This window comes from Furipterus horrens, unplaced genomic scaffold, assembly GCF_987537825.1.
Source record: "Furipterus horrens unplaced genomic scaffold, mFurHor1.1.pri manual_scaffold_1, whole genome shotgun sequence".
NCBI lineage: Eukaryota > Metazoa > Chordata > Mammalia > Chiroptera > Furipteridae > Furipterus > Furipterus horrens.
In genome coordinates, this window is record NW_028327171.1 from 122,921,634 (window position 1) to 122,942,673 (window position 21,040).

Here is a 21,040-nt window from a genome sequence, read left to right on the forward strand (position 1 = left end):
CTTCCACAGGCCCCACCTCCTAATGTCATCACCTTGGGCATTAGCATTTCAATACATTAATTTTGGGGGGACACAGACATTCAGACCATAGCATATGCCCACATCACGGCAGGGAAGAATGACTTTCTGAGAGGCATGGGCCTTGCCCAAGGTGACACATTTGGAGAGAGGCCAGCAGGTTCTGAGTCTCCCAATAGTAAAGCCTGTACCCATGCCAGCGCTCCATGGTGAAAAAACTTCTACAGTCATCCCTTGGTATCCACAAGAAATTGGTTCCAGGACCCCCACGAATACTAAAAGCCATGGATGCTCAAGTCCCTTATATAAATTAGCATTAGTATTTGCATATAACCTACACATATCCTTCTATATATTTTAAATCATATCTAGGGTACTTATAATACCTAACATAATGTAAATGCTATGTAAATAGTTGTACTGTACTCTTTAGGGAACAACTTTTTGGAATTTTTTTTCCAAATATTTTCAGTCTGTGGTTGGTTGAATCTGCAGATGCAGAGCCACAGAGGCAGAGGGCTGAGTGTATTTCAGAGTAGAACTGCAGTCCAGTGTGCGGAATCCTTAATGTTACAAGATCCATTTTATATACACAACACTGGGGTCCAGAGGGATAGAAGTAGAACTGGGGACTGTAACCCTCACTTCAGCATGGGGTCTCAGGAAAGAACCCTGTGAAAATCAGTTCAGGTTTTGAGAGCTGGCTCCCCTGCCAAGACCTGGATGAGGGCCTTCACTTGGCCTCACACTGCTCTCCTCTGAGCATGGAAATAGCAGCACCGTCCTCACAGAATCCTCAGGGCACTTGATGAGGTTGCGGGATGGGGTAGAAACCCAGTAAAAGGGAGCTCTTGCTATACTTATTACCAAAGGGAAGACACAAGAACCCCAGAGACCCCATGGACACAGAAAACATCTCAGGAGAGCTGTTCCTCCTCCTAGGAGTTCAAGGCCAGAGGCTCCCACCCCTGGCACTTCAGAAGTGCCGTAGGACTCTGTGCCCCCTTCCAGGGAGGCTCCCTTCCACTGCAGACTCTACAGACTGTCCCAGCTCCACCGTGGTAGCCTGGCCCCTGGGACAGGGATGGGACTCAGGCTCTGGAGCTCAACTCAGCTCTCCCAATTCTTCCTGGCTCAGCTTGAGCAAGTCAACATACCTTTGAGGCTCACTTTCCTTATCTGTGAAATAGGGATAATAACAATAGCCACTCAGCATTAGTGTGAGAAGTCAACAAAAGCACAGACAAAATGTGCCTTCAGTTAACTAAGGTCACTGGCCCTGCCTCCGGGTCTGCCTAGACTTTGTCACTCCCCCAGCCCATCTCCCACATATGTTTCTCCTGCTTTTGCACTCCAGGCTCATGAATTTTCCTTCTCAGCATTCCTTGACTCACCAAACTCCCTTCCCACCTCAGAGCCTTACACTTGGGATTCTTGCTGCCTGGGGCCCATGCTTCATTGCAACTTTCCCTCACCCTCAGGTCTCAGCTAAAAGGTGACTCTGGAGCCTTCCCTGGCACCTGTGGAGGTTAGGTCCCCTCTATGCTCTTTTAACCCAGGGAATCATCCCTCTTTCAGAGCAATAGCCAGGGCTGCTACCAAATTATGATCCAAATTCATCTCCTGCCTAAAAAGGCAGGTCCCTGTGGGTAGGAGTCCTGTGTGACTTCTTATGTCTCAATTTTCACTGCCTGGGCAGTGCCTGATCCTTAGGAGGCTTTCAATAAATATTTGTTAGAAGGAAAGAAAAAGTCTTGGACATACAAAAGAGGAAAGTTGAGGCATAGATGGGGTCCACACTATAGTTCTCCAAAGCTTGACCTAAGAGTAACTGCCCCCTCCCCCACCTACCCCGACTGTGTTTTAGGAAGCCTGGGCCAGTGTGCAGCTTCACAAGCAGGCTGCCTGAGGGTGAGAGCACTAACTTATGAGCTGTGCGCACAGGGACACACACACACACACACACACACACACACACACACACATGTCCTTTCTGCCCAACCTATTGATGTTCATGGGGCTTTACAGCAAAATGTGCCTTTGGGGAGCCCTGACTAGGCAATGCAGGATGGGGCAGGAGATAGAGAGACTACAGCATTCCAAGGTAGCCAAGGTGGTGGGCCACCTGAGAAGGCAGGTGGGCCCTGAGGCAGAGCCCAGATCTTTTGCAGACCAGGCTGCTGGAATTGCTATTTCCTGCCTCTGGTCTCTGGATCCAGAAGGGAGAGAAAGACAGAAAGAAGTTGTCAGAGACTGAGAACCTCGTAATGATAGTGTTTGAAGGTTATATATGTATATACATACATGTATACTCATACAGAAACAGAGAGGGACCACAGGGAGCCTGTTCCTGCCCTAGTGTAGGGGATGGTAGACTCTGTGTCTGATCCCTGGGCCACTTACTATGCCTTGGACAGGTGATGAAGCAGATTTTAAATGTCAGACTAACCCCACTGATTTGAAAGAGTTTAAGCATTGATTCTGTCCACTAAAGTGATAGGGGTTTGGGAAGAGTGTCTCCTTAGAGTAAAGAGACTAACGTTCTTCAGGCTGGGGGCTGTTCAAGCATGAGCTCATTTAATTTTCCCAAAAACAACAATAATGAAGCAAATAATAATAATAATAATAACAATAACAACACTACTGAGTACTCACTCTGAGCTGGGCACTGGACTAAGCACTTTTCCATTTATCATTTTATCCTGACATCAATTCTGGAGGTCCCATCTTACAGGGAAGGGCACAGAGCTCAGAAGTGGCAAGTGACTTGTTCAAGGCCAACTGGTTCCTGAAAGGCAGAGCTAGGGTTTGTGCCCAAGTCTGCCAGTCCTGCAAGCCGAGGCCCCTGTGACTTGCAAGGCTTACTCAATGTCCCTCTGGTCAGTGGTATGATCTGGGTGATACTGAAAAAATATGAGACCAAAGAGTTCTGCCCTAAGAATGTTGTGTATGTTTATTTTCAAAATAAAATTTCCGCCACTTAGCTAATGGACTGGAGCAGGGTGTGAGCAAAGTGTGTGCATGTGTGTGTAATAAAATGTATGTGTTGAGGTAGAAAGACAAGGAAACTAAGCCACAAGCTTTATCCTCAGAGACTATTTGTTATTGACAGATATTTTTTTCACAATACCTTATTTGAATCTTAGAGCAACTCTGTAATGGGTGTAGAATTATCTCCATTATTTTCTACACAGGTGAGCAGCCCAGGTTCCAGAAAAATTAAGTAACTGGCCCAAAGTCATACAGCTAGTGAGTGGCAGACCTAGGACTAGAACTCAGATCAGTCTGACCCCACAGCTGCCCCTCCCCTTGTCATTACAGTTACCACAGCCAGATGGGTGCTAAGTGGTAAGTGTCAGGTGATAGTTACCTGGAAAGAGCACTTACGGGAAACAAAGTAGGTGGCTTAGGCTGGTATCTGGGATCCTGGGAGGAGAGACCAGCTGAGGGAATGCGATGGGGCTTGTCTTAGAAGTGGCTAGATTTGAGGGGAGCCATTTCCCATTTCAGGCAAGGAGTAGCTTAAAGGCCCAGATGCTGGGTGTGCAAACATGTCAGGGACCGAGAGGAGAATCCAGGTGAGGACCATGAAATTTATGGGGAGACCCATGGAAGGTAAGTTCAGGTCAAGTGTGGAGGCCCTGAAAGGCACAGGCCAAGGGGCCCGAGGATGAAGGTTGTGGGGTGGGCAGTGTGGGTCAGAGTGGAAATGAACTCACCTGGAGCGCCTCGTTCACCTTTCATCCGGAGGAGGTCTGCAAGGAAAGGGGAGCAGGTTGCAGTCCAAGCTGTGGTGGCACCACCCAGAGGTCCCAGCTCGGTGCTGAGTCAGAGCTCCCAGGTGGGCAGGGAGGTAGATTGTACAGTGCTGGGGGAAAGCTGATGGGCATTGGACAATAGGAGCCAAGCACCTGGGAATTTTCCAGGAATTGGTCCTTAGAAAGAGCCAGGCATTTAGTTGTAACTAGTGCTCTACACCTGAGAGCTGTAGATCTCTGGGAGTCCTAAAAGTGTGGGACCCCGGAGAGCAAGCACCCCACACTGTCAGAGACTATGGGGACAAACCAGCTTGGGAAGTGCCTCAAGTTTGAGGAAGGGCTCTTTTGCTCATCAGCACTAGTTCCTCCTTCACCTCTCAAGGGAAAGAGTGACACTCCCTACGTCTAGCGCCTTAGCCTGCACTCTGCCCATCTCCCACACTGTCCCCCCTCTGCATATCCCAACTCAGCTCTCATCTATGCTCACTGGGGAGGCAGCTGCTTCTCATGGCATCCGTGTCCAGCACGTGTTCCCATGGGCACAGGCCCCTGGCTATACTCACCCTCCTAAGCCCCAGCTCACCCCAAACACAGGAGTCAGAGCAAGGACCCCAGGCTCCATGCAGTGGTGTAAACCCTGCAATAGCCAGGTCACACCTAGAAGTTGGTTTTGCCCAAGTTAACTTTGTGACTCAGACTGGGCCTTGAGCTGGTTGCTCCAGTCCCTGGCTCCTGAGGTTACACTATACTTGGAGAGAGCCTTTGGTTCTTATGTTCCTGGCCTCACTCTCCTATAGCCCTTTCTGCAACACCTGTAACTTCATGTCCACCCCATATGGCTCTCACACCATGTCTTGGACCCCAAAGTTTCATGCCAAGCTAGGATTTTGGAGGACCCCTTCCCAGGAAGGAGTTTCAGGCCCAACGACCCCCTTGTCCATCAACAATCAGCTCCTCCTTCCTTGTCCTTCTCTGAGAAGTCCCAATCTAGAGGGGGAGGGAGCCAAACCTGGGTTTCGAGTGAAGTTGTCCACCTGCTGCAGCAGGTGCTGCTGTCTGGTGCGGACCTGGGTGAGCTGAGCCTGCAGAACTGGCAGGCTCAATGCATCTGCAGCCAGGTGAGGGGTGTGCACAGACCAGAGTAAGGCGAAGGATGGGCTGTCCTCAGCAGCCAGCGTTCCATTGCCAAGGTGAATCTCCAGGGCCCTGAGCTGCTCCTGCAGATTCAGAACTGGACACCCCACCCATCCCACAGTGTTCTTTTAGGACCTCATTAAAGCCTGAGGCATTTGAGCACATTCCTGGTATTTCTGTGTCATAGGTGCATACCTCTTCTAGGCCCTGAATACATAAACATGTTACATATGCTGTGAGGACCTAGTATGAGCACAGAGCTTTTTCTGTATCTTACACATGTGTGTTCCACACTGAGGCATGGCATTACATATTCACAGAAGATCCCAGCATGTACCCATGGCATCACAAATCAACCTTTACCCTCCATGCAGTTAAGACCCTTGTGCATGCTCTGGACATGAATGCATAACAACTAATGTGCTGGTCTGTCTTATTCATATGTTACTTTAATATGCATGTCAAATGTGTTGATGACAGCTGGGCACACGATGTTGTTGAATTCAGTGTCTGCTGATGGAATTGCTTCAGGACCTTAACATTTGGACTGGGAACACCTTGAAGAGTAAAGCCATGCTAAAATAAACACTGATAAACAAAGCCCCTTCCCACTCAGAGGCTGGAAATCCTTGATGTAAGAGGCTGATGGCACAACTATGTGAAATCATTGCATCTTTCGTTGCTTTGGACTCACACAGGCTTTTGTGCATGTTCTTTCTCTCTCTCTCTCACACATACACACACGCACACACACACACACATGCAACACAGCACACACTTCCTTCTCACTTCCCCCCTCTGCCTCTTTCCAGGAACTGAGGGACTAAGAGCTCTCTCCCAGCAGGTGGCAGCAGCGGCCCCAGGGCTCTCCATTCAACTGAAGCTCTGTGTCAGTCACTCCCAGGGGGACCAAGACTGCTTTACCTTTCATCATCAGCAAGCCGGTGCCCGCAGAAAGCAGAATCAGGTAGATGACCACCATGACCATGAAGCACTTCACCCCCTTTTTCTTTCTGGGCTTTGGTTCTGAAACAAAATCAGGCAGAAGGTGGCTGCTGCTAAGGGTGGGGAGCAGGGGCCCCAACCTGGGCGAGTCCTCTGTGTGGGCGAACAGAGGGCTCCCTGTGAGGTTGTGTGGAGAATACACCAAAAGCCCATTTCCCTAAAATCTCCCCCTAATCCTCCTTCTTGCCACAGTATGGGAAGTGGCACTGTGGGTCATTCATTTGTGTAGCCAGGCAAACAAACCACCGGGCCTTTGTTTTCTTTGTCTTTAGATTTTGAAATTATAACAGTAAAACATTCTTAATATAATTAAACAATATAGAGAGCATTACAAAAGTTGATAATTTTCCCTCAACTCCTTGAGTTTCTAACTGAGGAGGTGAGCTTGGTTACTATTCTGGGGTGTAGCCCTTCCTCCCATCTCCTTTGCTCTCAGAAACTTAATACCCATATACTCTTAGGTATGCTTGTTTTTTCTTTTAATTTTACATAAATGATATCATATCACATATAATACAGCACCTAGCTTTTTGCATGAATGATTTTCCAAGAGCATTCCTCTAGTTTTCTTTGTAGAGAAAGATTTAACAATTCTTTTTAACAGCAACCTAATAGTCCTTAAAAACAAAAGCCACAATTCATGCTAATATTTCCCTATTGATGAGCCATTTCCAGTTTGGGGTGCTACAAAAGAAGATTCAATGGACCTGGCCTGTGGAAGACCCACCACTCTCATTACCGAGCACCTACCCTGCTCCAGGAATTGACCAACATAATCTCTAATGCCTGCAGTAATCCTGCGGGGTAGGTGTGATCATCTCCTCCTACAGATGACAGACCTGGAGCTCCAAAAAGGTGACACAGCGGGCCCCTGACCCTAGGTCCAGCTAATTCCCAGGCCTGTGCTCACCTCACTAGCCTACACTTAAATGCTGCTCATACAGTTGATATGAGCCCCAGGGCAGACCTGGGGGCAAAAGAGATTAGAAGTGAGCAATGCAAGGGACAGAGGTAGAGATAGGTGAGGGTGGGTTTTCAGTTGACTATTGCAATAGCAATGTATGGCCTTGGGTCTCTTCCATCTCCTGTGGGGCCTGTGTTATTCTGCTGACCTACTTTCCAGCCACCTGCAGAACAGGAGTACTGTTCAAGCATCTCTAAAGCATGGTAGCCTAAGATGGTTCTGGCAGTGTCAAGAAGAGTATTTTTTTTTATTGGGTTTATTTTTAGTTACTGGCACTTGGTTATGCACAATACAGCATAAAGTGTCCCCACCACCACCACCATATTCCCATATAGAGGTCCACACAACTGCCTGAGCTCTCTAACATACAACCTGGCCAAGTCATTCCCCTGCAGGGCTGCTCACTGCCCTCAGTACAAACAGCTCCCCACCTGGTACATAAAGCCTTCCTGCCAGCCAGCTCTCCTGGGGCCACACCTCCTATAACACCTCTACTAATCTACTGTCAGGCCAGATCACTAATGGTTACATCCTTCTTGCTTTGGGCAACGTCCTTCTTCTGAATATACAGCCCTCCTTCCTCTCTACAGTGTGACTAATTCCTACTTATCCTTTGGAAGCACTGTAGCATTTCTCCTGTTCCAAGATACATCCTTTGGTTCCCCTGAGCTCCATGGGAGCTCCATCTGCCTTCCCACCTCACTATGGCACCAATCACCCTGAACTGTCCCTTTATATCTCAGTCTCCTCAAATGGCCTGAAAGCTTCTTGGGCTATATTCCAGCATCAGCATGATGTCTGGCACACAATATGTGCTGGAAAGATGATGACTGAATTGAGGAAGGGATGAATGAGTGGCTGCAGATGTTTGGACGTTGAGCATATGTAGAGTTAAACTCTGCCAGTTAAGAAGTGTTGGAAGAACATTGGGAATGCAAGTTAGGGCCTCGGGTATACATACAACTATCAGGGTGGGCTGTGAAGCCTTATATTTCACAGAAGATGGTAGATGGTGACTACAATTTGTAGATAGAACTAAGATTGGTGGAAACATAGCATAGATGGGAATGAAAAAATAAGCTGTGCTTCAGAGACACAGGCATCACAGAGGCAGAAGGTGAGGTTGAGGGCCAGCATGGAAGATAATAGATATGTTCATACTGGATGGTAGGAGCATAGTGGAAGGCATTTGAATAAGGATAATGAAAGAAAAAAACAGATGTGGTAATCTGATAACAGTAGTTCATGAATGTCCACCAAGGCCCAGAATGCTTTTTTCTGTCAGAGCTATTACCTGGCATAGAGGCAATATAATTTAGAAACTGGTAATTTTGAATCAGTTGGCATTATCTAACTCAATCTGTATAAAACAGAGGATCTGATAATTTTTTTACCCTCTATGCTGATCATTTTGTCTCTTCAAGGAGAGAAGGAAATCTATTCTAGATTGGATATTTCCATGAGAAATTGTTACTTGAAATGGCAGAGAGATAGATAGAGAGAGAGAGAGAGAGAGAGAGAGAGAGAGAGAGAGAGAGAGGGAAAGAGAGAGAACTCAGAGGAATAAGAACAAGCTTGCTTCCTTCAAGTAAACTATGGTGAGTCTGGGTGAAGAGTCCAGGGAAGCAGTTTTCAGAAACTTGACAACTCTATTGCCTGACTTACAAGAGAAACATGGCTCCAAAGGAAAATAAAATTTCAATTTTATAAAAGCTCTCTATGAATAAAAAGGCTGCACACAAACTCTAAAGTTTCCAGGCCTGCCATCTCCCAACCCCTCCCACTCCCACAGTGGCAGAAGACAGCTTGGTGAGTTCACTCCTCTTCTGCTGTAAGTCTAGTAGAGATCAAACAGAAGCACCCCCGCTCCTGTACCTCTCCCCTCCTCTGAAAACTAAGCTGTTTTTGGAATCACAGCCCACAAAAGTGGGTCAGAATCTGTGTAGTAAACCTAAACAGTGTGACTGCCTACTAAAATAGAAATTTAAATAGGATCCAGAATCTCTTGACATGCTATACAATGAAAAATCTGAGAACAGAAACAGAGAAAATTACAACTTGCATGAGAAAAGACATCAACAGATGTCAGTATTATGATGGCACAGATATTGAAATTATCCAATAAGGATCTTAAAGCAGCCATAACAAAAATGTTTTAATGAACAATTAGAAATACTCCTGCAACAAATAAAAATTTTTTAATTTCACAAAAAATAAGATATAAAAAATCAAATAAAAATTATAGAACTTAAAACACTGCAAAAACTTATATCTCATTAGAAGGACTCAATTGTATAATAATAAAATCACGAAATAATAAAAATTGCTTAATATGAAAACAAAAAAAATGACAAAAAACTACTGACCTGAGCCCTGTGCATCAATAGCAAAACACATTATATTGATTCAGTGAAGTCCAAGAAAGAGTTTGAGGTTGAAAAAATATTCAGAGGAATAATAGTGGCTGAAAATGTCTCAAATTTAGTGAAAGGCATAAACCTACAAATTCAAGAAATTGAGAAAACCCAATGATGATAGGGGGCAAAGATATCAATACCAAGAGACACCACAGGGAAAATTCTGAAAAAGAAATACATACAAAAAAATTAAAAATCTAAATAAAAAGGGAAACTCTTGAAAGCAGCCAAGATAAAAATGGCACATTACCTATAAAGGCAAACCATTTTGAATGATAGCAGATTTCTCATCTGAAACTACAGTGATCAATTGGAAGTGACACATTTTTCCTGTGCTGAAAGAAATAAATTTTCATATCTTTTAAGAATGAATGGGAAATAAAGAGATGAAGAAAAACTAAGATAAGTTATTGGTGGTTGATATTGGCAAAGTGTTTTTAAACTATATACTATCTATAGGAAACAAACAAATAAAAAATACAGCTTCCATTCACATGAGGCAAAAATTGATATAAGTAAAAGGAGAAATATACATCGATAAGTCCACAGTTATAATTGGAGAATTTAACATATCACTCTCAGCATTTGATAGAACAATCAGCAAAAGTATAGAAGAACTGAAGAACACCGTACAGCAACAAGAGCTGTTTAACACTGGTAAAATACTCTCCACAACAACAGTAGTATATACATTCTTTTCATACATGCATGGTATATTCACTCAGACAGTCCATATCCTGGTTCATAAAGCAAACCTCAACAAATGTAAAAGAAATAAAGTCATACAGATTATATAGCATATGTTCTCTGACAATGGAATAAAAATAGAAACCAATAATATATATGAGGGGGGAGCCCCCCAAAACCCTAAATTATCTTCTGGAAGGTTGGTTCCTTGTGGTAAGGCTTCCTCCACGAGGTGAGCATTCTAGGAATCCATCTGTATCAGTGTACCAGCTAGCATTGCTATGAGGCTGCATTTGGCTTCAGTGAATTTTTTTTTGAAGACTCTTTAAATGAGTTTGTCTGTTTCATGATAGGCATTTTATGAGCACACCTGCACACACTGCACTGAGTGTTCAGCAGTTTCTGACCAAACACAACATGACTCCCAGGTCCCACCCTCCCTATCTAACCAATCTCATCCCAGAGACATTTTTGTTTGTTTCCCTGGATGAAAAAGGTTCTTAAAGAGAAATGTTTTGCCAATGTGGAAGAGGTGAAAAAAAGCAAAAATGGCAGAAGCACTAAAAGACATCAAAATCAACAAGTTCAAAAACTGTTTTGAGCGGTGGAAAAAATGTCTTGATAGTTGTATTGCATCAAATGGCAGTACTTTGAAGGTGACTGAAGTTTAAACATGTAAGAATAAATACACAATTATTTTTAAAATTCCATTTTTGGGGTTCCTCCTCATAGACCATAGGAAAATCTCCAAAATACTTGAAAATTAAAAAATAATTTAATAATAGACAGACCATAGAGAAGTCTCCAAAAAATTTTTTTTAAAAGGACTGAATGAAAGTGAGAATATGACATATCAGATTGTGGGGTACAGCTAAAGCAGCACTGTGAGAAAATTTATAGCACTAAGTGCTTACACTACCAATGAGGAAAGATCTCAAATCAATAAAGTCCTACTTCAAGAGCAAAGTAAACCCTAAGCAACCAGAAAAAAGGAAATGATAATGATCAGAGCAACAGTCAATGAAATTTAAAGTAGAAATTCAAAAGAAACAAATTAACAAAACAAAATTCTGGTTCTTTGAATAATATCAATAAAATTGATAAAACTCTAGCAAGACTGACAAAGATTTTATAAAAAAGACACAAATCACCAATATCAGGAATAAAACAAAGGATATTATCAGAGATCCTACAGTCATTAAGGAGAAAATAAGGAAATTACTAACTTTATGTTTACCACTCAGAAAAAATGGGCCAATTTCTCAAAAACATAAGCCACCAAAATTCAGTCAACATGAAATATATAACATGAATATCTATAATTATTAAATAAATTTAATTTGTAATTAAAAGCACATGAAAAAGAAATAACCAGGCCTAGATGATTTTATTGGTATATCTTTTATAAAAAATTATCACCAGTTTTACACAATTTGAGCAGAGAAGTCTTCTTAACTCATTTTATGATGTCAAGATTACCCTGACAGAAAAACAAGACAAAGAAAGTACAAAATATATATATATATATATGTATACACATATATATAATAAAATTTGACACAAAAATTCTCAACAAAATATTAGTAAACCATATCAAGCAATGTATAAGAAGAATTTATATATCATAACTAAATGGGATTTCCAGATATGCAAGGCTGGTTCAATATCTAAAAATAAATCAATATGATCCAGCATATCAACAGGCTAAAGGAGAAAAATTACATAATCATCTAATTGATACAGAAAAAGCACTTGACAAAAATCCAATTTAAAATAACAAATTCATAATAACGAATTCATAATAAAAACTCTCAAAATACTAGAAATAGAGGAGAACTTCCTCAGCTTAAAAAAAAGAAGCATCCCCCTGAGCAGTATGGCTCAGATGGTTGGGCATTGTCTCACAAAGTGAAAGGCTGCCATTTCGATTCCTGCTCAGGGTACATGCCTGGGTTTCAGATTCGGTCTCTGGACCTGGGATGCGCCAGAGGCAACCCTTGTGTGTTTCTCTCTCACATCAGTGTTTCTCTCACTCTCTTTCTCCTTTCTTTCTTCTCTCTCTAAAAATAAATAAAGTCTATTTTTATAAAAGCATCTACAAAATATCTAAAACTAATATGATGCTTAATGGTAAGACAGAACACTCTTCTCTTAAGATTAGGAACAAGGCAAGCATGTCTGTTCTCACTCTCTTATTCAATCATATTTCTACATACTACTGGCAAACATGTGGAAATAAAAGTTAAACCGCAATGTCATTTACAGTCACTCCAAATAAAATAAAATATTTAGATATAACTTAACAAAGTGTATACAGTATCTATATGCTGAAAATCATAAAATCTTGACTTAAAAAATAAAATCAAAGACCTAAATAAATGTAAAGACATGCGTTCTTCATGGACTGCAAGACTGAACATGGTAAAGATGTCAATTCTCCTCAAATTTGTCTATAGGTGTAGTACAATTCCTATAAAATTCCAGCAAGGTTTTTCATAGTTATAGATAATCTAATACTGAAATTTAATGGAAAGGCAAAGCCATAGAATAGGTAAAATAATCTTGAAAACAAAGAATAAAATGTGAGAATCTGATATTAAGGCTTATAATAAATTTACAGTAATAGAAACAGTGTGATATTTATGGAGGACAGACATATAGATCAATGGAAAAAATTAAAAAATACTACCCTAATCCATGTAGCTCAGTTGGTTGGACATCTCATCTTGCAAAGCAAAAGGTCACCAGTTCGATTACTGGTCAGGGCACATCCCTGGGTTGCAGGTCTGGTCCCTGGCATATGCAATTGATGTTTCTTTCCCTTTCTCCCTCCCATCCCCTCTCTCTAAAAATAAATAAATAAAGTCATTTTAAAAAAAGAATAAGGAACACAGAAACAGACCTATGCAAATATACCCAACTGATTTTTGACAGGGGGCAAAAGAAATTTAATGGAAGAAAGAAAGCCTTTTCTGCAAAAGGTGTTGGAGCAATTGGGCAGCATAGACAAAAAACAAATGAACAAACTTTGATCTAGACTTCACATCTTATTTTAAAAATCAACTCAAAGTAAACCATGGACTTAATTTTAAAATGTAAAGCTATAAAACTTTTAGAATTAAACATAGGACCTAGGGCTAGATGAAGAGGTCTTTGACTTGACACTAAAAACACAATTTTAAAAAATCGACAAGTTAGATCTCAATAAAATTAAATAAATTTGCTTTGCAAAAGGCTCTATTTAAGAGAATGAAGAAGATAAATTACATATTGGGAAAGACTATTTAAAAATCACATATCCAGCAAAGACTTTGTAGTTTGAATATATTAAAAAACTTGCAGAAGTAAACAATAAAAAAAAAATCCAACTAAACATTGGTAAAAGACAGAAAGAGACATGTCACCAAAGGGAATATACAAATGGCAAATAAACACATGAAAAGATATTCAACATCATTAGTCATTAGGAAAATGCAAATTAAAATTGAATGAGATATCACTATTATACAGCTATCAGAATGTCGCAAATAAAAATAATAATAATACCAATTGCGGGCAAGGATGCAGAGAAACTGGATTAGTTGTAGGTTGCTGATAAGAATGTAAAATGGTACATTTTTCCACCATGGACTGGAAAAATAGAACAGCTGCTTGTTGGAAAACAAAGCACACACTTATAATCCAGCAATTACACTTTTGGGCACTTATCCCAGAGAAATAAAAACTTATGTTCTCACAAAAACTTTTACTAAATTACCATAGCAGCTTTATTTGTAATAGTCCAAACTGGAAACAACCTAAACATCTTACAGTGGGCAAACTGTGGTACATTCATGTCAGGAAATACTCATTAATAATAAAAAAAAATAACCCAACTATTTATATATACAACACCTTGGATGGATCTGAAGAGAATTATGCTATGTGGAGAAAGAGCCAATCCTAAAGAAATTACATGCTGTGTAGTTCCATTCATATAACATTGTTTAAATAACAGAATTATGGAAATGGAAAACTGATTAGTGGTTGTCACAGTATAGTGGTCGTTGGTAGGGGAGTGAGGAGTATGTATGGCTACAAAGAAGTAGCATAAGAGATTTTTATGGTGATTAAACACATTCTGTTTCTTGATTTGAGTGGTGGTTACACAAATATACACATATGATTAAATTGTAGAAAAGTATATTCACATACACAAAAGAGTGCATGTAAAACTAATGAAATCTAAATAAGCTCTGTGAGTTTCTTCTCCAGATTTAGAGACTTGTTTGCGGGTTATGTTACATAAATTAACACGTGTTTTTTGTTTTCAAAGGACATAAGCCTATGATCGCATTACCTGAGTGATTCGAGTTGGCAGCCGTCCGTCTCGAGAGACGATGGTGTAGCTTCTTAAGAGTCTATCTGCACCGCCAAGAATGGCTGTGCAGTCCGACTCAGGAGTGACACGGTATCTGTCTCCTCCCGTGTTAAATCGACATCTTGCGATGACGCTGGAGTGTCCTCTCCAGTGAAGCTGAAGCTACAGAGCCTGGGCAGGGTGATATGGAGGGTCTGCTGTTGCCCATGCAGCAGACCCCCCCCCTCTTCGCAGCTGAAGGGTCCAAGGGAAAGACGGAGTCAATACAGCTTGGCTTCAGGTGCGCCGCAGGAGTTGCCGGTGTTGACTACAACGTCGAACCGCCTTAGGGACTCCGGCTCCGGATTTTCTGTCGGGGTTTACTCCCTTAGCCTTTCCCCTGAAGAGGTATGCCACAAGGCAGCGGAGGTTTTTTTTGGAGTCAGAGTTTTCCTTCTCTGACCTGAGTGATTATCTGTACGCATAAGCCTCACTTAATCCTCTGTGCAGCGCTGCCTCCTGAGACTCAACGGTTTGGTTGAACTAAATGGCTGGGTTGGGGAAGAATGGGGTGGTCTGTGGGCTTCACTTTAAAACGGGTTTCTCTTTTCTATCCTAATGGCTTGGACAGAAAAGGCCCAGAGGTCTGAGAGGGGGAAAAACCTAAACTATTTACCTCAGCCCAAACTAAGTATAATGGGCAAAAGGGCTTTGGACAGGCGAGATGTGCCTAGCACACCTTCTTACAAAGAAGCCTTTTTTTTTTTTTTTTTTTTCCCCTAATATGGAACATTGAAAAATTAATCCCTGCCTTTTGTCATCTAGTAGTTATGGATTGAATGATGTCTTTTAACCCTTTTCGCCAAATCTGTTGCCCCCAGAACACAACAAGGACACCAGCCTGTTAAACCAAGCACGCCGTTGACCGGAGACAGCCAACTGACCTGGAGTCTGCATGATCCTTCCCCATGTGGGAAGGCCACCCTCCCCTCCACACCCCCACTCTTATTAGGGTTTTCTGGACCCAAGGGTAGGTAGGACGACGACCATGTCCAGCTTGAAGCAGCTAGAGGAGCTTGAGACCTTCGCCCATTGTGCTTTACAAGATTACAAAGGGTCCTAATATTTGAGAGGGGGGGGATAGTTAATTTTTACGAACCAGGGGTATGGACTTGGGGGGGATTGCTGGGGGAGGGGGGTGCTGGGTGGAGGGGAACAAGGGGGAGAAAATTGGAACTGTTGTAACAATATAATCAATAAAAAACATTTAAAAAAATAAAAATAAATAAATAAGCTCTGTGCATTGTACAATATCAGTTTCCTGGTTGTGATATTGTGCCATAGCTACACAAAATGTCATTACTGGAGGAAACTGGGTGTGGGTCACAGAGACTTCCCTATACATTTTTTAAAATTTTCTGTAAATCTACAATATAATTATTTCTAAATAAAAAATACTAAAAAAATCTCTAGGTTAAAACCAGTTGCTTAAAAAATGCCGAGAAATAGTGACACAATAAAGAAAAAAGTCAGAACAATAACATAAGCAAACAGTAGTCATATCAGCAAGGCTGACCCTGAGTGGACTCCAAGGTTAAGGTGTTGAGCAAATTTTTAAAATTATCTTTAGAGCAGGAAGAAGAGACAGCTAGGTCCACAGCTAGGAGCCAATGTTCCCAACAACAAAACCCATAACTTCTCTATCTATATTTTGGGAGGTCTTCTTTGTCAAGAAGAATGTTCTTCAAAGATTAGGAAAAGATAGATGAAGATAAATATAAATTACCAGGGACTAGGGTGGAGGGGGATGGAAGAGATGTTACATACTGGCAACTTGTGGATAAATAAGTCCTGGAGACCTAATACGCAGTACCATGATTACAGACAATGGCCATCATCAACAAATCAACAAACAACAAGTGCTGGCGAGGATGTGGAGAAATGGGAACCCTACTGCACTGTTGGTGGGAATGCAGACTAGTGCAGCCACCATGGAAAACAGTATGGAATTACCTCAAAAAACTAAACATGGAACTGCCTTTTGAACCAGCGATTCCACTACTAGGATTATACCCGAAAAATCCTAAAACCCTAATTCAAAAGAACTTATGCACCCTTATGTTCATAGCAGCCCTGTTTACAATAGCTAAGTGCTGGAAACAGCCTAAGTGCCCATCTGTAGATGAGTGGATCAAAAAACTGTGGTACATTTACACAATGGAATACTATGCAGCAGAAAGAAAGAAGGAACTCCTGCCATTTGCAACAACATGGATGGAACTAGAGAGAATTATGCTTAGTGAAATAAGCCAGGCAAAGAAAGCAAAAATACCATATGATATCACCTAATACAGGAAACTAAAGAACAACACAAACAAACAAACTAAGCAGGACAAAGAGCAGAATAGCAGTCAATAGGGGGGAGGGTGGAGGGTGAGAAGGGGGATAAGTAAGGGGAGGGTCTAGTCAAGGAATGTGTATAAATGACTCATGGACATGGACAACGGGGTGGGATATGATTGGGGGAGAAGGGGTGTGCTGGGTGGGGGGGAGCAATGGGGGAAAAATGGGACAACTGTAATTGAAAAACCAAAAAAGAAAAGAAAAACTGTATTATAAACATCAAACTTGCTAAGAGACTAGATTTTAATTGCTCTCAACACTAGAAGAACTGGTAATTATGGCATGTGCTAAAGGTGTTAGTTAATATTATGGCGACAATCATATTGCAGTATAAACATATCAAATCAATACATTGTACTCCTTAAATTTGCATAATGTTGTATGTCAAATATAACTCAATAAAAATTAAAAATAAATAAATAAATGAAGTTCTTCAGACTAAAATTAGTGAGAAGAAACATCAAGAAGAAAGATATGAAGGCTGAAAGAGTAGGGGCCTAGGGTAAGAGGCACACAGATGGCATTCCATAGGCCTGCCAGAGCTCGCTGATGTGGGGGCAGAATTTGGGTTTTGTTGGATCTTCAAGGCTCAAGACTCTTCAGAAAACTAAAGTAAACTTCTCAGAAATAAATCAGTAAATGAGGATGCCTGGGGCCATTTACTGCTGAGACACGTAGTTTTATCCATCTCAGTAAGACCTGGGGGGCTCACTATGTTACAGAGCCCCATAGGGACTACTGTCCATAATGGAATTCATCTAGAAAGTTCCATTTGCTCCATGATCTTTGTACAAGAAGACAGGGAATTGTAAATGCATTTAGGAAAAGATTCCTTCCATCCAAACCGGAGTAATTTTGTTTCTTGGGTAGATATTTAGTCAGTGGTGTCCACAACCCAAGTCAGAAATCTGGGGTTCACCCTTGACCTCTGTATCTCCTGCACTTGCTGGGTCCCGCCATTACAGTCCCACTGATCTGACTTCTAATATTTCTCCAGACCATCTTCTCTTTTCTTCTTTACAGCCACTGCTTCTCATCATCTTTTGCAGCCTCATTCCTCTCTTTCCTCAGCGTTACTCTTTCCATCTTGTTCCTCTGACAGTGAGTCACCTTGAATTTAAACCAATGACTCTAAGCCCAGCTTAAATCCCTTCAAAGCTCGCCATTGCCCTTGGGATAAATTCCCTATTAATTGGCCCTATCTCAATCCCCGCTGAGCTTTCCCCACCCAATTTTTCTCCAAAAATATTGAGTTGTTTATATTTCTCTGAACAGTCCTTGTGAATATATATTAAACATATGATTTCCTAGCCCATCTCAGCCATCATGTATCTTTTCTGTAACTAACCCCCTTCACCCATTCAGCTGTAGAAGGGGTCACAACTCTGGCCTCTAGGACTTTACACCAGATGCATCTATAATTGCCTGCACAAATATCTCTTACAACCAATGACGGATTGTATAGAAATAGTTTATGGGTGGGCTTGCCCTGCCAGCTTTCTGCCACCACCGACAGGACTGTGGGCTCCCTGAGGCCAGAAGCTGTGTTTATTGCTGTCTGTTTTCTCAGTGTTGGGTGCAGTGCCCAGCAGGTAGTGGGTGCTGAATATGTTGAATCATCTGACTTTGTCTAAACATTTCAGTATCTTAAAAGTCATACATCCAGAATGCTCATTCCCTAAGGTGCTGAAGAACCAACAATCATTAAAGTCATTCACATACATGCCTTTTCTGTTACTACAGTATAAATTCCTGAAGGCAACAGAGCAGACCCTTCATCTTTGTACTTCCATAAATTCCAACCAGCAATCTGCACAAACAGGTGCTCAATGAGAGAGGGACACTGAAGCCAGTGGACAGAGATGCAGTAGCTCCTGAACTAACATCCTCAAGAAAACACTGGGAGTGGGAAAGGCAGATCAACTTGGAAGATAATTCACAGAGGATATTCTAGAATGGGAGGTCAGAGCTCCCTGGTGACTTTAAATGTTACAAATTCTAGAAGATTTAAGCAATGCATCACCTGTGTAACATTGAGCAAAATAAAGACAACAGAGTGGGCTGAATTTTCAAAATCTGAGTTTAACCTAAACAAACTAATTATGAAGCCATGGACATAGCCAGCAGGAAATAGAGAAAGCTCCTTCTGATAAACACATCAATTATAACAGAAGTCACCTTAAAGAATTTTAAAGGAATTGCATTAAATAAATACAAGGCACTTGGCTCCAGTTTTGTGGAACTTTTTCATTCCTCTTGTTTTGGATTGCTATTGCATTACACAACTTTTTTTTTTAGAACAAGACCCTAATTTAAAAAAAAAAAAAAAAGAGGGAAATACAATAAGCATTAGTATTAATGAAAGGGAAAATATTTAAATGCAAATGAAAGAAATTGTGAAGCCTAAAAACCCACCATATGCTAAAAATATAGCATCTATTATTAGCATTACACAAATTCTAGATTGAAATATTCAATCTATGGTGCAAACTTAGACTTTCTATCAACATCTCTAGTCTTCCATCGCCAACAGAAAGATTACATCACCTGGCATTGATATTATTGGGGAGTAGTACTTTACCACTGAGTTCAAAGGACTCCATTGTAGACAACATGGTTTGGTCCAGAGCAGCTCTTTCTCCCGTGCTAGCTAAGACTCTTCCTCCTTGAGAATTTCCTCACGTTTCATTGCTAAGCTTTATAGATGGTCAAAGTCCTGGAGCCAGCAGAAATGCTTCCCACATGAGGAACCACTCGGGGAAAGATTGTTCCCATTTAACCACTGTAGCTAGTTGTAGACCATGCAGCACTTCCCTTTGGCTCTGATTTCTGAACTTGCAAAATGTTTCCTGCCATTTCTCAAAAACAGGCTATTCACATGTAGAGAGCTCCTGCTTAGTGCAGCTGCTTGGTAAGGGTGGGTGGAGGTGGTTTTCAACACAAGTCCTTGAAACCACCCCTTGCTCCTAGGCTCCTGAGAGCAGAGAAGTGAATGACCCTGGGAAGGCTGTTTCTCTACCTCCCCTCCCCCTACCTAATCCCAGACCCAGCTCCCTGCCCCAGGACCCCTCCAGCCCACACTGAAATCTTCCTCTGACCTCCTGTTCTTGGGGGTTCATCCTTGCTACTCAAAGTGTGGACCACAGACCAGCTACATTTCCATTGCCTGGAAACTTGTTAGAAATGGAGTCTCATGTCCCACCCCATATAGACTGAATTCAGATGTATGGTTTAACAAGATCCCCAGATGATGTATGTTTACATTAGTATTAGAGAAGCACTGCTCTATGCCACACATTTTAGCATCCAATTATATTTCCCCTTACAGTTTTCCCATGTTCTCTGTGTGCACATATGTGCTTGTTCTGGTCCCAGTAAGATTTGAGAAACTTGGGGGAAGAAACCTCTTCCTTCTGTCTCCTGTGCTGGGCAGGCCCCTACTTGGGAGATTGTATGGTGCAGTGGTTAAGACCCAGACACTAAGAGCTTGAATATCTGGGTTCAAACTTTACTTCCTCCACATAATAGCTATGTTTGACTGTGGGCAAATCACGTAAGCTTTAAGTGCCTTACTTTCCTCGTTTGTAAAATAGGAAAGATTATAATAGTTGTTATATATATATTAAATGAATGAAATCATGCAAGGTGGCTAAGATGGCACCTGGTAGCAATGAGCACTAAGGTAACATTGCCAGTTATCATTGGAGACATTGTGAGGCTCCAGGGTGCCAGGAAGATGAAGGAAACAGCCTTTGCCTTAAAGGAGTTCACAGTCTAGTATGCAGGATGGATGTGGATACAACTGAACTCCAGAAAATCACTGTTAAGTGTGGTGGTAATTGAAGCACATGAGAGGACAGAAGTGGCCTGGAGGTAGGGGAGGCAGGATGGGAATATCACAACAAGTTTCAAGATCAGACTTGGGTTTAAAGGGATGACAACAGGTTTACCTGGATAGCCAGATAAGGCAAGGGCCTGCAGATAGGAAAAATGGCAAGTGCTACCTCTCATAGGTAGGGGACCACAGCCTCTGGGTGAGGAGGGGAGGCAGCAGGAGATGAGGCTGGGCTGGCTGCTTCACTTCTTTGCCCTTTTGCATGGCAGAGAGAAAAGGAGTAGGAAAAATTCAAGAAACTGGGTCACTGGCTATGCCCCACAAGGCAGAGGTCCCCAGTAGTGCCCACAATTTCAACATTCAGGAAGTTTCTGGTTTGGCCAAGGGCTAAGAACAGAAGCCAGAACAGGAAAGGTTAAGAAGAGAAAACTGAAAGTGAAGCAATTGAGGCAGCTCGAGTTCAGTCAGAAATTCTGTGGA

At 41.8% G+C, this 21,040-nt stretch overlaps 1 protein-coding gene across 1 annotated transcript in view; it reads right to left on the reverse strand.

Annotated features, from left to right (window-relative positions):
* MARCO (macrophage receptor with collagenous structure) overlaps positions 1–19,442 on the reverse strand; it is a 41,593-nt gene extending 22,151 nt beyond the window's left edge. The window contains exons 1-4 of the mRNA XM_090266707.1: positions 19,307–19,442; positions 5,835–5,936; positions 4,786–5,007; positions 3,738–3,773 (exon numbers count right to left, since the gene is read on the reverse strand). Of these exons, the coding sequence (XP_090122833.1) occupies positions 3,738–3,773; positions 4,786–5,007; positions 5,835–5,936; positions 19,307–19,340 (394 nt within the window). The 5' untranslated portion in view covers positions 19,341–19,442. The remainder of the gene's footprint in view (positions 1–3,737; positions 3,774–4,785; positions 5,008–5,834; positions 5,937–19,306) is intronic.
* Between the last annotated feature and the right edge of the window lie 1,598 nt (positions 19,443–21,040).